We start from the raw sequence: 16,452 nt of genomic DNA, 5'->3' as shown, positions 1-16,452 counted from the left end.
CTATTTCAAAATTGACTTATCAAAATGAATAAAAATCGTTTTTGATATTTTATATTTAACAAACTTTGACATATTCATATCCATAATATATGCAATCATATATGAATTAAGATAAATTTATTCTTTGATTCAAATTTTGTAGGATCAAACAAAAATCAGAATATTTTGAAAACAAACAACATAGAGGATCGCCATTAGTTATTTTTGCTAAATATAAGTGTTAAATATTAATTCAAAAAATGTCAGAAAAATGAGAAAATAATTTCTTCTGAATTTTTTTATCGTATTTAAACGTTTGAATACTTTTTATGATATTTTCAAATCGATTCTATACATTATATCATATATGTAATATTTTCCCCAGATTCTGAGCCTTTATATAATTTTATACTTGTCATGGAATAAAATTGACGTTTTTTTTTTGCTTATTTGTAATATTCTATAGTGGGTATGGTAGTTCTTAACATCATAACCCACCTTTTTGATATATTGTCTGCAATGGAAACTACAGCAATGTTTTTGTCTGTATACAGCAATTTTCGAACATTTTTAAATCAAAGCCAGCATTGTTAGAACATTTAATAAATATATGATTCAGTAAACTACCTGACTTTTTTGCACATATTCAGTGCCAAAAAGGTTTGTTTCTAATATCAAACTTTAGTTATGAAAATAATTAAATGCAAACAATAATATATACAATAGCATGATTAGTTTTCATTAATATAGAAAACACCATCAATTTCAGAGTCCTCAAATGCAGATTTGAATGGATCATCTGAACCATTGATAGTGTGGTGAACAATGGATTTTCAATAGTTAATGATATATTTTCTTTCGATGTGATGACTGTTTCTTCTACCATCTCGATTTCACTATCTGATTCATTTTGTTTTGATATTCTCTTCCTATATAAATAAATAGATAGAACAATCACAGCAATAATAAATGCAGATAATGATGCAGCAATTATAATCCATTTTCCACTGTCTAATTTATTAGAATCATTTGGACTATCATTCGTATTCATATAATGATTGCTTTCGTCAACAACATTATAACTTGCAGTAGATGATAATGAATTATTTAAAACAAGGTCTTTTTCTTGAACACCTTCTGTGACTTGTGGTGTTTGAAAAGCAGACTCAAACGGAGTTTCAATCAGAGTTTCAAACAATGATTGACTTGGAATTTTAAGCTCAGGGTTATTCACCGGAGTTTGAATCAACGTTTCGAAAGGTGTGACATGTGCAGTTTCAAAAGGTGTGACATGTGCTGTATCGAAAGGTGTGACATGTACAGTTTCAAAAGGTGTGACATGTGCTGTATCGAAAGGTGTGACATGTACAGTTTCAAAAGGTGTGACATGTACAGTTTCAAAAGGTGTGACATGTGCTGTATCGAAAGGTGTGACATGTGCAGTTTCAAAAGGTGTGACATGCGCAGTTTCGAAAGGTGTGACATGTGCAGTTTCGAAAGGTGTGACATGTGCAGTTTCAAAAGGAGTAACATGTGCAGTTTCGAATGCAGTTTGAAACGCAGTTTCATATGGTGTTTGAATTTCTTTTCCAATATTTATTGGCCAGATTGCATCACAACCAAAAGTTCCATAATATGGATATATAGGATGTTCATCATCAGTGACATTTATTATCTCACCTGTAAAATATACATTATTTGAAAATTCATGGCTATCTGCGGTGCAATTCTCCACAAATATTTTTCCTGAGGATCGTGTTTTATATGTATAATATGCGTATTTCCCTTGATTCCCATAAATATAGAAATTGAATAAATAAAGACAAATAGAACTCCATGCCTGATTATATACAATTACTGATTCCCATTCAATTTTATTATTAATAACATTACAATTAGTTGCAAATGTATTATATTTACTTGTATAAAAATAAACAATGTATTTTGGGCATGTGTTATTGTAAAAAGAATTATAATCAATTTTGAGATTATCATATTCGGATTCCAAGCAAACTACTCCACTGTTATCATAAGCAGGGGTAAAAGAAACATTGTTATTTGAGCATTCATGAAAATATTTCAAATATAATGGATCACGTTGTATAAGACAATGGCTTGAAGATAAGTATGTAAGATTGAATTTGTTTTTTGAGCCACCATCTAAATATGCAATTGCATTAGCAACTTTACATTTGCAAGAATAGATACATATAAATTTTATATTAAAATCAAAATTACCGTAAAAATATATTCCTCCGCCCCAATATCCTTTTCCATATGTGACAATGCATAAATAAACATCAATAAATTGACTCCCATCTCCATTTTGAAAGTCTATGCATGACAATCCATCATAATCGCCAGTATCATTGAATTGGCAATCATGAATATAATAATAATTTGCTTGTTTGATATCCCATGTTGCATTCTTCCAAACATGTCTTGTATTAAATACAATCATATAATTTTGGAAACCAGAAAACTCCAGACTTGTTGATAAACTAAGGAGGAAAAACATCAAAAATGACATACCAATTTGAATTAATATCGTTTTTAATAATGATTTTACAAGAATTTAAAATTCTCTTATACATCATTGATATGATCATTTCTCATTTATACAACTTTTATTTCAGAATTCAATTTTTGAATGATCATACAAAAATCTTTTCAATTTGCGAGTCCAACTCAAAATTTAAGTACAATAGGAAAACGTTATAAAATGTTTTCCACCTACAAAAGCTGTATTCAAACATTTAATAACAGAATAATTAAAAAGTTCCCTCAAAATTATTCTTTGAATTTGTTTTATCGTATTTAAAAATCATATTATGTAAAATTAAGAAATGTTAAAAACATTTATATTGAAGAGTCATATTAAGCGGATAAATTCATTGGAGAATACTATTAAATAAAATCTGTTTTCCTTGTGATTCAAGAATTTCGATCTGTTCGCAAAAAATGTATGAAACTCGAAAGGACACCCTATGCAATTATTTATTTTGTAAAAAATTATTGATATATTTGCTAAAATCTTTTATATTCGTTCGCCCAAATATTCGAGATGTACTTTTCCTATCTTTTGGTGAATCTAATGAAATATTATCAAGTGATATATTAGTGAAATCAGTTTAACAATCTATTAACATCATTGTTGCTATATCTGAAGAAAACTCAATAATCTTGGCTGAAAAAATTAATGTTTATTCGATAATTTTATATATAGGTCAAACTGACAAAAAGCTGAATATTGGATACACAAATGTCTCATATCTGTAAGCATCATTTTGAAAACAAAATATTACAATTTTTTATTATTTGAAATTACAATCTTATCGTTTACAACATCTTTTGCAAAAGAATCACATCCATGTTTCATCAATCAAAAAAGATATATTTACCGTTCAATCAAATCATCCTTCAGACTTAGAAAGCAAATATAATCGTTATTATTACATTTCTTTAGTCAATGACTATGCTGTAATAGTTAATTCTTTAGAAAAATCGCATGTTAACATTACAGCAAATCATGTTCTTAGGGATTATGGGTACACCGAAGAATTAGAATGTAATGAGATATATTATAATCTTCATGTTGTCTTAATTTCTTTTATATATAATTCAAATGAAAAATCCGGACTTCAGTTCAAACGTGATGGAGAAAACAATTATGGACTACGTTTTGTTATGACTTCAACAGAAAATAAAACAGTTTTTTATCCATCTTATCAAACAGCAAAATATTACAAATTTTATGGAGTATTTCACTTCCATTGGGAGTATATTGTCTATGGATTAGTTGGTTATTACGCACTTTGCTTCTTATTATTTATTCCGATTGGAATTCTTGCAAAAAATCATCCAAACAGATATTATAGGGCAGGTATATCATGTAAGTGTTGCTACAAGAGTTGTATCAAAGAATATTTTGCTGCTGAGCGACATTACAAGCAACATCCGACAACTTGCATTTATTGTGCAACGTGCTGCAAGAATCCATTTGATTTGCTGTTTGTAACTACTTCTAGAGGTAGACATCTTAGTTTAGATTCTGTTTGCAAGGTTTTCTTAATTCCAATTTTTTATGTTATTTTATGGGTAGTTTTCCTTTTGTTTGTCGAAATACATGTTCTTATTAACTTATTGATTCATTCTAATACTGATGAAATAAATTTCGAAATCAATTTTTGTCCAGAAGACAGTGAAGCTATGCCTGTTCAAAGTGTAACACCTTCTTATAATGTTAATGAAGAAAATGTTACTCAACAGCCACTAATTGACAATCCTTATCAATAATTTTTGTTAAAATGTAAATAAAAAACTTGTGATATAATTTTTTTGAAATACCTGATTCATTTATGCATTAAATAGTAAGCATTTCATATAAATTAAATTTCAAAATCCATATGGATTAATTCATTCAGCAAAAAAATATGTTAGTTATATACAAAAGCCATTGCATGTACACATTGCTTTATAGCGAAATAACAGCGCCTAAACTATACATCATGTATGCATTTGGAGATTGAATTTAAATATACATGATTGTCTTTTTTGAGCTAGAATTGCAGCCAGATATTGAATCCAAATTTCAATAAATGAACCTGTCTTATTTTAGCAATTCAAAATTGAGAAGACTCATTGAATTAAATTCAATATGATAAAAAAATTGTTATAAAAAATGGATTCAGAATGGAGAGAACTCTACATTGGTGATCTCCCAAGTAGTGTTGATGAACTTTTTGTTAAAGATTTATTCCGTGGCTATGGATCTTTTCCAAACAGCATAAGAAATTAGATAAATCTTTTGCTTTTGTCATATTTCAATCACACGAATTGGCACAACGCGCCTTAGATGAAGTAAATTACACCTCATTAGATGGCATTCCAATTCGCATTCTTTGGTCTGATCGCCATACAAAAAAGATAATTAATTCACATGAGAGCTGTCTTTTCATCAGTGGTCTTGATGAAAGCATTTCCGTATCTCAGCTTCATGACGCTTTCTCCAATTTTGGCAAAATTGTTTCTTGTAAAATTCCTCTAACAAAAGGGAAATCTCGTGGTTACGGATATGTAACATTTTATGAAGTTGAAGATGCAAGGAAAGCCCGTGAAGATCTTGAAGGTGCTTCAATAAACGGAAAGCCAATTAAAATCGAATTCTATAAAAAACCAGAGAAAAAAGATCCAGAAGAAATATTCACAAATGTATACATTTATCCTCTTCCAATCAAATTTTTAAAGAGTAACAAAGATCTTGCTAATTTAATGAAAGAATTTGGAGAATTTGTTGAAACAGGAAAAGACAATCCAGCAATAATGTTTGATGAAGATGGATCTAGCTTAGAATTTGGTTTTTGCAACTTCAAAAACCATGAAGATGCTGTAAAAGCAGTTGAAAGTTTAAACAAAAAGACTCATAAATCTGGAGAGTTCGAATTTGTTTGTGGTCGTGCACAATCAAAGGAAGAACGTAAGCAAATAATATTGAGAGAAAAAGCCGCTTACAAACGTCGAGTTAATAAGTGACCTATATGTCAAAGAATTTGATTCTAGTATAAGTGACAAAGAATTTGGAGAATATTTCCAACAATTCGGTGAAGTAGAAATGCTCAGAATTAATCGTACTTCACATTCACCATCTGATAGCAAACCAAAAATGAGTGGATCATATACAGGATGGCCAAATGATCAAGATCAAAATCAAAAACTTAATGGAGTCGGCTTTGTTCTCTTCAAGACAAAGGAAGCTACAAAAGCGGCTCTCGAAAAATCCATGTATAAACCACTCAAAGGAAAGATACCTTATGTTAGCTACTTCCAAATGAAAGAAGAACGTCAACATCAAAAGGCCCTGAATCGGAAGTTAGCTCTCTATAAATCAAAAATGGTCCCAAGCATAAAGAGTGAATCTAATGAAAATCGAGACAAATTCGCTCCTTATTATCCTCCGCAAGAAGTGACTTTATCTATTCCGGTTTCACAGCTGTCTTTTGCAAAAGATTCCATCTTAACTAAACTCAAAGAGCGTGGATTTGGTAAAAGAAGGATTAAAAAGATTCTGAGTTCTATTTCCAATGAGCAAGCAATATCCATGTATAGCGATTTACAAAAACTGAATGACTGGATAGAATCATTGGTTTAAAGACATTTTGTTAGAGAAATAAGAAAAGTTTTATAAATAGTTGTGTTTTCTTTTTTCGTTACTCTCAGCTTAGCCGTATTACATCTGGTTGCTTAACTGCATTGACGGTAGTGCAGCACCAGGACCATCTATATTAGTAATGGTAATTTTGCATCATTGATTTTCGTGATCAAGATCCAGTTGATGCTACCTTGAAACCAGAAGGAACAATAAGAGACTGCTGGAATGTATCAATGGATGAAACGACTGATCCATCTGACGTTTCCATAATTGCAGGATAAAATAATGGCGATCTTAGATTATGAGATTTAAGTGCAAAGCAAGTTTTATGGGAAATAAATCTTCCTAATGTATATAAGCGCTCAATTTTCAGATGATTACACTCTACGCAGCTATGTTGCATCTGGTTGCCTGTCTTCTGAAGCAATTCACAAATTAAGAACATGCCAGGAATAGAAAAGATCGCATTTATGTTTAAGAATCTTATTCACAATAAAACAATCTTTACTGGGATCCGCAATTGAATTTGTAAGTTCAGAATTTTTGTGGCATTTGACAATTTGACAATAAATAAAAATGCTTCAAATAACATGTTCTTCAATTACTCGTTTAACTTTTTACGCTAATGCTGATCCATTTCCATTTTCTACTAACATACAAGAACATCAAACTATTTGTTACAGTTTAGAAGATTTAAAAGATGTTTGGCAAGTTGTTTTTTACACTAAAGCATACTATCCTTACAACATATATTACATAGAAGGTAATGAAATACAAAATTTAACTCTACGAAATGAACCAGAACTAATTTATGGATTCTCTAAATCAAAAGGAATGATTGCAATCGAAAATTTATATATGTTTCAGCGTTTTACTGGTTCTTTCTTTGGTTTTTATGCCGGAAAAGATGAAAAAGTAGGAACAATTGTTTCATTAATCGATAACGACATATATACTGTTCAATCGAACCATACAACTGACTTAGAAAACAAACATAGTCATTACAATTATCTTTCACTTGTTGATCATAGTGACATTTTAATAAATTCTTTAGAAAAATCTCAAGTTAATGCATATTTCACTGAATATGATCAGTATTTTAAACGAGAAACAAAAATTCTTGACTTTAACACGAAATACGAATATATTGGATATTTCAGTGTTTCTTTAGAGTATAAATCAAATCAAACAGCTGGATTTCAGTTCAGAAGATACGGAGAAAATGACAAAGGACTGAGATTGGTTATGTTTCCAACAGAAAATCAAACAATTTTTTATCCAGCGAATCAAACAGCGATTGATCACAAATTATATGGTGGATATCACTTCCATTGGGAGTATATAATATATTTTGTTATAGGCTATTATGCATTTTGCTTTTTATTATTTATTCCGATTGGAATTCTTGCAAAAGTTCATCCAAACAGATATTACAGGTCAGGAATGTCATGTCAATGCTGTTACAAAAGTTGCATTAAGGAATATTTCGCAGCAGAAAAACATTATAAAAATCATCCAACAACTTGCATTTATTGTGCTACATGTTGCAAAAATCCTTTTGATATTATATTTATGCAGACAAAACAAGGTACTGTGTTTCTTATGGATATGCTCTGTAGGATTTGGGTAATTCCAGTTATGTACGCATTTATATGGGTTGTATTTCTCTTATTTGTTGAAATTCATGTTCTCATTAACTTGTGCATGCGTTGTAATGCTGAAGAAGCCGATTTTGAATCAAATTATAATCCAAAAAGTGAAATAACAGTCCCTCTAAGTGAAACGCCGACATATGCTATAAATCAAGAAAACATTGCTCGGCAAGGACTAATTGATAACCCTTATCAATGATTTAGAATTATTTTTATATTATTAATTTATTTACAATAAAAATATATAGTGTTTTGACTTTAATTCGATTATGAAAAACTTTTTACTGATTTTCGCTTATTTTTTATTAAATCTCAAAGGAAATTATCATCAATATAAGAATAATTATGCATTACACTTCTATTATACTTTCTGATATGAAAGCTTATTCGATATATGCTTAAAATACCCAATTTTTGGTTTCAAATGAAAAAATAATTTGGTAATGATAAAGTAAAGAAACCAAAACCATGCTACTACCTGTAATCACGCACAATCAACGGCGTATTTCGTGCAGCATAGATTTAACTAGTTTTCAAAGAATAATGACATAATATTTTAGTTTATAATTGCATAATAGCAAAAAACTATAGATCACATATAAACATTCTGGTGGAGATTTCAGTGCTGCAATGAATGAAATAAATAAAGTTATATTTTCTAAATTTTGATGATCTTGATCCCCTAAATTTGAAGATAGTTCGGATAGATCTTATTTATTTTCCTAGTTAGTTCTTTCTTTCCGTTAATGCTATATCTTTTGATGACATGAAATGAGATAAATTTTGATTGATCAATTTGCCACTTTTTCCAATCACTTTTTAGATTTTCCAAAGAATCATGAGTTTTGAGAAGATTGGAGAGTCGGAGATAGAAGGAATCCGCGCACATTGTGATCTCTATCGTCACAAGAAGCATGGATGCCAGTTTCTCAACGTTAAAAACGATGATCCAAACAATACTTTCGTAATTGCTTTCAGAACATTCCCAGAAAACGACAAAGGCATTGCCCACGTTACAGAACACATGACATTAGATGGCAGTAAGAAGTATCCAGTCACTGGTTTATTCTTTGAATTGGCTAAAAGGAGTGTAGCAACATTTTTGAATGCATTCACATATCCAGACCTTACAGGTTACCCATTAGCATCAATGAATGAGGTCGATTTTCACAATTTGATGGATGTTTATTTAGATACAGTTTTCAATCCACTTTATGACGAAGATACATTCAAGACAGAATGTCATCACCTCGAATTTACAGAAATAGACAATCCAGAATCACCTTTGCAGCACTGTGGCGTTGTTTATAACGAAATGAAAGGTGTTTATTCATCAGCTGACCAATATTTCGATGATTTCTGCAATTTCAACACATTTCCTAAAACAATCTACGCCAATAACTACGGTGGCTTCCCAAAGGACATCGAAACCCTTACAAGAGAAGAATTAGTTGAATTCCACAACAAATACTACCATCCATCGAACTGTTTCATCATCCATTACGGTACATTCGATGAAAACAAGATCATGGACCATATCGACCAGTTCCTTTTGAAGATTGATGTTTCAAATGTTGATCCAACCAAAGGATTATCATTTTTCCCACCACAACAAGATGAACCACGCAAAGTCGTCATCGATGGCCCATTAGATACCTCTGCTGACCCAGAAAAACAAACGAGATCTTCAATAACATGGATTGTCGGCAAAAGAACTGACATTGACTTATGCATGGACGTCAAACTCCTCCAGAAGATTCTTTTGGGTTCAGAAGCTTCCCCTCTCTACGATTCTTTGATCAAATCCGAAATTGGATCTAATTTCGTTCACCACTACTTCACGAAAGAGTTCAAACCATTGACATTCTCAATAGGCCTCAAAGGAATGAAACCAGAAAACATCGAAAAATTTGAAAAAACTGTTTTTGACACTTTACAAAATATTGTCAAAAATGGAATTTCTGACGATGTAATCCAAGCTGGTTTACATGACATAAAAATCAAATCCAAGAAGATTGGCTCTAACCACGGCTTGAACATCTTCGAGGACGTAATTCATCAGTGGATGGACGGTTGTGATGTTTTGTCACTTTTGAACGATCATTTGGACGGTTTGACAAAACGTGTTTCACAGAAAGGATACTTAGAAAACTTGATTACTAAGTTATTGATTGAGAACAAGAACAGAACACTATTTGTCGTCAATCCAAGCGAAGAATTCAACAACAAAAACACGAAAGAAGAAAAACAAATTTTGGAGAAAGTCAAAAGTGAAATGACCGAAGACGATAAAAAGAATATCATTGAATTAGCGAAACGTCTCAAAGCGAATATCGAAAACGAAAGAGAAAACACAGAAACACTCCCTCAATTCAAAAAAGAATTTTTGTCTCTTGAACCAATAAAAAGTGATGTAAAAAGTGACAAAAATATTGATTTAGTCACATCTGGCTGCAACGGCATTGTTACTATCAGAGTCAATGGTACTATTCCTCTCGAGAAAGACATAGATCCAACCGTTTTGTCAATTGCTGTTGATTGTGTTGATTCTCTTGGCACTTCTTCAGTTAACGATACAGAATTTTCACTTATGAAGCAGAGATATGCAACAGATTGCTTCTCATATTTAGCTGTGAAGCAGGATATCAATGACAAAGACAAGGTGAATTTAGTTATAAGATTAGGAGCGAAATGTCTTCAAGAAAATCTTGGAAAAACTATTGAGATTTTGAGAATGATGGTTGAAAGCAATTTCTTCAATGAAAAGAAGTTGAAAGAACTACTTGAGAAATGGAATTCTGATGTCGTTGATGATATCATTGATTCTGGCTCTTATTTCGCCAGTTTGCACTCTTCTAGATTCTTCAATAGAAAGACTGCTTTGACTGAATTAACAACAGGTATCACAAAATCTCAAAAAGTGAGAGAATTGGCCGCAAAAGCAAATATTTCTGAAGTCTCTCAAATCTTTTCTGAAGTTTACAAGAAAGCATTGAAATCTGCACTTTTCAGAGCTGATATTCACGCAACAGAAAGTGATTTGAAGATTTCCCAAAAACAAGTGTTAGATTTTGTAAATGAATTGAATAATGGCAAAAGTGAAGTGTCAGAAAGTGACTTCACTTCTGTAGATAAATACATTTCTGAGCAGAAAGAGCATCAGAAGATGTTTATTGCCTTTGATTCACAGACTAATTTCATTGGAATTTCGACACCAATTGAGTTTTACACGAAGAATGCAATTTTGACAGAAGTTTCTTCTGAATTTCTTTCTCAAGAAATCATTGGACCACTTCTCAGAGAGAACATGGGATGCTACGGAGCTCACGTTACTTCTAGAATGAACTCCAGCTATGTTTCTATCTCTTCTTACAGAGATGGAGCTCCGAAAGAGTCAACAAAGGCTGCAATCAACGCAATGAACAAATCATTGGCGAAAGTCGATGAAGAAAGTGTTGACAGAGCAATTCTCTCTGTTTCTAAGACATTGGACAGACCTTTCTCTCCTCATAACAGAGCTCAAGTTGACTTAGATATTGGTATTTCTTACGAAAAGAAGAAGGAAATCAGAGAAACAGCTTTCAAAGCAACTGTTGAAGAAGTCAAGGAATCAATCAACCAGCTCATCAATTCTCAGTGGACTTACACTGTATTGGGTAACAAAGATAACTTACCTGATGGTTTCGAACTTATCAACTTTTAAACAATAAACTTTTTTTATAATATTTTTTAGAAAATTTTCAAATAAGTTTAATTTTCCTATGATCGAAAAAAAAATCTACTTTTGACTGAAATAAATAAAAAAAGTTACTATTTACTTAAGTTCAGAGAAAGGAGTGATGTCCTTTACACAAGGTACATGTCAAGCTCTGATCTATCTTTTTCTTCATCAGAGTTTTCTTTCCTCTTGATGTGTTTGGAAGAAACAATAACAGCAATAATTCCAGAAAGTAAGACAACACCACCAACGCAGAAAATTATGATAAACAATGTCTTGGAACTAATTCCTTTTGAACCGTTTTCCTTTGAAGCGTTTGATTCATCAGAATTAGCACGTGATGATAACATCTGAGTTGTAATTTCTAACTTCATTGTTGCGGATTCTGTCGCTTGCTTCGATGTCTGTGTTCGTGTTCTAAAAGTTGATGTTTTGTGTGATATGGTTCGCGTTTTGAATGTTGGAGTAGCAGTTTTAACTGTAGGTGTTGGAGTTTTAGCTGTAGGTGTTGGAGTTTTAACTGTTGGTGTTGGAGTTTTAATTGTTGGTGTTGGAGTATTTGGAGTTGGAGTTGGAGTGAAAGGAGTTTGAACACGAGAAGTTCCTGCTTTGAGAATGTAGCCATCAGACATTCTGAAATCAGAGGAACCAAAGTTTACATTAGAATTGACATTGTTGCTGAAGAATGTTTGTTGAACTGTCCAATCACTATTCAGCACTTTATGGTCAATCATTTGAGCAAACATTGTTTGTTTTGCTGATTCAGTTGCAATCCAATAACTTGCATTAACTTGAGATTTGATTGAATCCCAATTATTTGGAACAATGTAATACATTGGAGGAACAGCGTACAAAGCATTAAACAAATCTCTCTTGTGCTATAATGTTGGCATCTTATTGTTGTAGTCACCCCAATACCAATAAGCAATTACGCAATCATGATAAACTAATTTCCACAAAGGAACTCTGTATCTCTCACCAACTTGATATTTTACAGCTCTTTCTTCTGGATTATAAACAATATTTTCCATGTTTCTTCCTGGATCATTTGTTCTAAACATTGGCAACGACATCATTCCTTCGAAATAATCACAAGCGCCAACAGCCATATCATGACCAGTTTCACTTCCAACAATTAATCCATAATCTTCATGTAAAGTATTTAATGTTACATATCTTTGATGTTTAGACAAAGATCTATTTGAAGGATGATTTGCATGATAATCTTCATACCAATCACTTGCTGTTGCTGTATCAATAAACCTAGACAGTCTTTTAATTCCATTTGTCATTTCATTATTTATCTTTTTCTTCATATATTTTGGCCAATATTTATCAGAAACAACTCCAGCATAAATCATATTTCCTCCATTCTTTGGATAAACGCCCCATCCTTGTCTTCTTGTTCCATCTTTATTCAAAACAAGTTCGTCATTTGCATAAGCATCATCAACCCAATCTCTATTCCAATCAAATTGTGATTTAAGTGCTGGATCAACAGCATCTTGATAAATATCATATCTTGAAGGAACAATACCATTTCTTTTTGCCCAATCAACAGTTGTTCCATCAGTTTCTGATGCTAAAATATTTGTCCATTTATAGACATTTTTTATTTCATCATAGATCCTTTGATAATCATACCATATCCATATATTTGGAGCACCTTGCATCATTTTATATGTTTCTTTTAATGCAGGATATTTCGCTGCTTTTTGTTCAAAAGTGACAAGTTTTCCTGTTTCTATTGAATAATCTCTATAAATCTTTGCTGCTTTCACGTGTCCTCCATCTGGGAAGAAAACCATTCTTAGTTTTCTGTTGTATCCAAACAATTCCTTCTGTGAATGCCAGTATGGATAAACAATATGATATTGGCATTGATTTTCTTTTGTCATTTGTACTGATACGTCATCAGGAGTTTCAATTATAACAATATATCCTTCTTTACCAATATTCTCGTTTTCATATCTCGCTGCTGCATAGAATGACATGCAAACACCATGTCCTGTTGCTCCTGACATGAAAAGATTCAAATCTAAATTCTGGTTTGCAGGAATAACCATTCCTTCGCCATGAGGAATGATGATGGAATCAGAATATTGTGTAATGAAATATGTTGGATATTGAAATCCAATTGGTTTGTTTGATTCTTCTTGAATTTCAATTCTTACTTCATTGTTTATGACTTCAAATGTGATGTATGAGATATTAAATGATGTTTTATGCATAACAGTAACATTAATTTTGTTATTAGTTCTAATTATTGAAGGAGTAAAATATCTATCTAAATAAGGATCAGCTTGATAGTGAGTACGCTGTGATATCTTATCTAATACTTCAAACTTAAAGTTTGACTTGTGAAATGTGAATTTAATAAGACTATTTTCGATTATTTGATCAGATACTGAAGGATCGTAGTTAAATGTGCTTCCTCTTGTAATTGTGCATAGTTTGTATTTGAAATTGACTTGACCAATACCTGAAAGTCTTGGATATATCTTAATAATATTTGGATTTGTGACATAAAAAGGAACTTCATAATCTACGAAGTTACCGCTTCTATCAGTGAATAATACATATGGATCTTCGTAGTATTGCTTATTATTTGCATCATGACCGCGGAAAGAAAAATAAATTGTGCCAGTTCCTGGGCCATAAGCAGCAATTTATGTCTTAAATATGTATATTTGACCTGTTACAGCTGGCATGCTATCATAACTTTGGACATCATAGTATTTTGATCCGGTATGAATAAATTGATTGTATTCAGAACCAAATGTATGCTGGACAGTATTATCTCCATCTTCAATCCACTTATCTCTGAGATCAAATGTCTCAGATGAGCACAAATGGAAATAGATTGCAAGCATTTAAATGATTTCAATTGTGAAAGCTTTTGAAATTATTTGAAAGCCTTTTGAAATTCTGATAATTTTGAATACTTCTCAAAATAATGATAATAGTAATAATGATGCTTGAAGTAGGACAATAAATTTGTATGAAACTTTATTTTCAATAAAAAATGTTCCGGTAGAAGCCAGGAATAATGTTTGATTAAAACAAATTCTTAAATCGTAAGAGTAGATAAGCATTTAAATTCATATGAAATCAATGTTTGGGAAATATATCCCTAATTTTTTCATGAAATTCGAGGATGGAAAAGTTTTAATTCCCTGTGAATCAAAAAATAAAATATGTATATGTTTTATAACTGATACCTTCTTATTCTAGCTTTAAAAATATGAAATTATAAAATACATTTTTACATTTAGTTAAAAATAAAGTTTTGTTGATAAAATGATTGTTTATTCGGCATGAATGTGACCTTGTTTAGAGATATGACCAATGATACTGACGTCGTCGTCGTCGTGGAAGGAAACAAAGTTGTCTTGTTCAGATGGAACATCGTTGATTGTGTCGCCAAGGAGTTCGAAGCGGTTGATAGCAATGCATGGAGGTTCACCAGGGCAAGCTTCGTTTTGAATAAGACGGACGTACTTAGCTTCGTATGTGTTATCAAGGTTGTATGTCTTCTCGTTGCAACGACGCATGCCTTCGTCTTTCATACGATGAATTTCTTTCCATGTCTTGTTGTCGTCTGAGATCTGAAGAGACCAGCTGTACAAACAGCATTCAACACAGTACGCGTATCCATCATCACAGCAGCATCCTGTGTAACAGCAACCACAACGGACAAAGTACCCGTTAAATTTAAACTTTTTGTTCTTCATGCTGAATGTGATGTAAGGATGTTCATCATATGTCTTATAGCAATTTGAGCACCAATCGTAATCTTTATCCCATGGATAAATTGCATATTCAGGCTTTGTCATCTGCATTGATCCATTTATATGCTGTTTTGAGGATCCACTGACATCAATATTGATAATATTCTGGTTGTACACTTTCTTCATGATACCATCAATTTCTTTACTATGACTCAAGTAAAGGAAAAAGAAATTCATTGCTTTTTTTTACAAAAAAAAGTGTCAATTTTTTCTAAATGTATTTCTTATTTGTTTCTTTCATCAGATCAAGGACTACATTCAAAAATGGCATCTTCACAAAAATCTACAATGATAAGATAATTGAATACAATGTAAGCGGCTCTTCCAAACAAAACATTAATGGATCATTGCAAATGACGAAGCCGGAGTACGCTATCTACCCATGGGACAAGCGCTATGATTGGTGCTCAAATTGTTATAAGACATATGATGAACATCCTTACATCACATTCAGCATGAAGAACAAAAAGTTTAAATTTAACGGGTACTTTGTCCGTTGTGGTTGCTGTTACACAGGATGCTGCTGTGATGATGGATACGCGTACTGTGTTGAATGCTGTTTGTACAGCTGGTCTCTTCAGATCTCAGACGACAACAAGACATGGAAAGAAATTCATCGTATGAAAGACGAAGGCATGCGTCGTTGCAACGAGAAGACATACAACCTTGATAACACATACGAAGCTAAGTACGTCCGTCTTATTCAAAACGAAGCTTGCCCTGGTGAACCTCCATGCATTGCTATCAACCGCTTCGAACTCCTTGGCGACACAATCAACGATGTTCCATCTGAACAAGACAACTTTGTTTCCTTCCACGACGACGACGACGTCAGTATCATTGGTCATATCTCTAAACAAGGTCACATTCATGCCGAATAAACAATCATTTTATCAACAAAACTTTATCTGTTTTATCATGGGAAATCTAGTGTTTTCACAAATACTTTTTTGTGTGGTTGACATTAAGGTTGGTGGGGAAAAAATTCAAAAATGTCAAACTGTAACAAATATCTTTGAAATCGAATCTTGACCTAAAGTCATTAGGCTCTAGGTCTAATTAAATGCTTTTATAGTTCCTTTAAATGTCGAAGAAATGTTTACAAAAGTTCAAAATTCACAAAATTATAATTATGTTTGACCATAATACATAAATTAATCTTAG

General features: G+C 32.0%; 10 protein-coding genes and 1 pseudogene across 11 annotated transcripts; 6 read left to right on the top strand and 5 right to left on the bottom strand.

Moving 5' to 3' along the window:
• Nucleotides 1-676: 676 nt before the first annotated feature.
• Nucleotides 677-2,440, bottom strand: TVAGG3_0371280 (bifunctional inhibitor/lipid-transfer protein/seed storage 2s albumin superfamily protein family; the record flags this gene model as incomplete). Its single annotated transcript, XM_001309858.1, has 1 exon — nt 677-2,440. The coding sequence occupies one exon, from the start codon at nt 2,438-2,440 to the stop codon at nt 677-679; it is 1,764 nt and encodes a 587-aa protein (XP_001309859.1).
• Nucleotides 2,441-3,666: 1,226 nt separating this feature from the next.
• Nucleotides 3,667-4,275, top strand: TVAGG3_0371270 (uncharacterized protein; the record flags this gene model as incomplete). Its single annotated transcript, XM_001309859.1, has 1 exon — nt 3,667-4,275. The coding sequence occupies one exon, from the start codon at nt 3,667-3,669 to the stop codon at nt 4,273-4,275; it is 609 nt and encodes a 202-aa protein (XP_001309860.1).
• A 975-nt stretch (nt 4,276-5,250) lies between these two features.
• Nucleotides 5,251-5,511, top strand: TVAGG3_0371260 (RNA binding; the record flags this gene model as incomplete). The annotated part of the gene is made up of 1 exon (XM_001309860.1): nt 5,251-5,511. One exon carries the CDS (start codon nt 5,251-5,253, stop codon nt 5,509-5,511), a length of 261 nt encoding a protein of 86 aa, XP_001309861.1.
• A 79-nt stretch (nt 5,512-5,590) lies between these two features.
• Nucleotides 5,591-6,127, top strand: TVAGG3_0371250 (RNA binding; the record flags this gene model as incomplete). Its single annotated transcript, XM_001309861.2, has 1 exon — nt 5,591-6,127. One exon carries the CDS (start codon nt 5,591-5,593, stop codon nt 6,125-6,127), a length of 537 nt encoding a protein of 178 aa, XP_001309862.2.
• Nucleotides 6,128-6,703: 576 nt separating this feature from the next.
• Nucleotides 6,704-7,978, top strand: TVAGG3_0371240 (uncharacterized protein; the record flags this gene model as incomplete). Its single annotated transcript, XM_001309862.1, has 1 exon — nt 6,704-7,978. The coding sequence occupies one exon, from the start codon at nt 6,704-6,706 to the stop codon at nt 7,976-7,978; it is 1,275 nt and encodes a 424-aa protein (XP_001309863.1).
• Nucleotides 7,979-8,617: 639 nt separating this feature from the next.
• Nucleotides 8,618-11,504, top strand: TVAGG3_0371230 (presequence protease family; the record flags this gene model as incomplete). The annotated part of the gene is made up of 1 exon (XM_001309863.2): nt 8,618-11,482. One exon carries the CDS (start codon nt 8,618-8,620, stop codon nt 11,480-11,482), a length of 2,865 nt encoding a protein of 954 aa, XP_001309864.1.
• Nucleotides 11,505-11,625: 121 nt separating this feature from the next.
• TVAGG3_0371220 (uncharacterized protein) lies at nt 11,626-12,333 on the bottom strand (the record flags this gene model as incomplete). Its single annotated transcript, XM_001309864.1, has 1 exon — nt 11,626-12,333. One exon carries the CDS (start codon nt 12,331-12,333, stop codon nt 11,626-11,628), a length of 708 nt encoding a protein of 235 aa, XP_001309865.1.
• Nucleotides 12,334-12,375: 42 nt separating this feature from the next.
• Nucleotides 12,376-13,728, bottom strand: TVAGG3_0371210 (glycosyl hydrolases related to GH101 family, GH129 family; the record flags this gene model as incomplete). Its single annotated transcript, XM_001309865.1, has 1 exon — nt 12,376-13,728. One exon carries the CDS (start codon nt 13,726-13,728, stop codon nt 12,376-12,378), a length of 1,353 nt encoding a protein of 450 aa, XP_001309866.1.
• Nucleotides 13,729-14,166: 438 nt separating this feature from the next.
• Nucleotides 14,167-14,370, bottom strand: TVAGG3_0371200 (uncharacterized protein; the record flags this gene model as incomplete). The annotated part of the gene is made up of 1 exon (XM_001309866.1): nt 14,167-14,370. One exon carries the CDS (start codon nt 14,368-14,370, stop codon nt 14,167-14,169), a length of 204 nt encoding a protein of 67 aa, XP_001309867.1.
• Nucleotides 14,371-14,792: 422 nt separating this feature from the next.
• Nucleotides 14,793-15,460, bottom strand: TVAGG3_0371190 (uncharacterized protein; the record flags this gene model as incomplete). The annotated part of the gene is made up of 1 exon (XM_001309867.2): nt 14,806-15,066. The coding sequence occupies one exon, from the start codon at nt 15,064-15,066 to the stop codon at nt 14,806-14,808; it is 261 nt and encodes an 86-aa protein (XP_001309868.2).
• Nucleotides 15,461-15,515: 55 nt separating this feature from the next.
• Nucleotides 15,516-16,429, top strand: TVAGG3_0371180 (annotated as a pseudogene). The gene has a single exon: nt 15,598-16,169. A coding segment is annotated over exon 1 (572 nt).
• The last annotated feature ends 23 nt before the right edge of the window (nt 16,430-16,452 follow it).

This window comes from Trichomonas vaginalis, chromosome V (assembly GCF_026262505.1).
Source record: "Trichomonas vaginalis G3 chromosome V, whole genome shotgun sequence".
Taxonomy (NCBI): Eukaryota; Parabasalia; order Trichomonadida; family Trichomonadidae; genus Trichomonas; species Trichomonas vaginalis.
The sequence above is the reverse complement of the archived record's forward strand: the minus strand, read 5'-3'. Positions and strand labels throughout refer to the sequence as shown.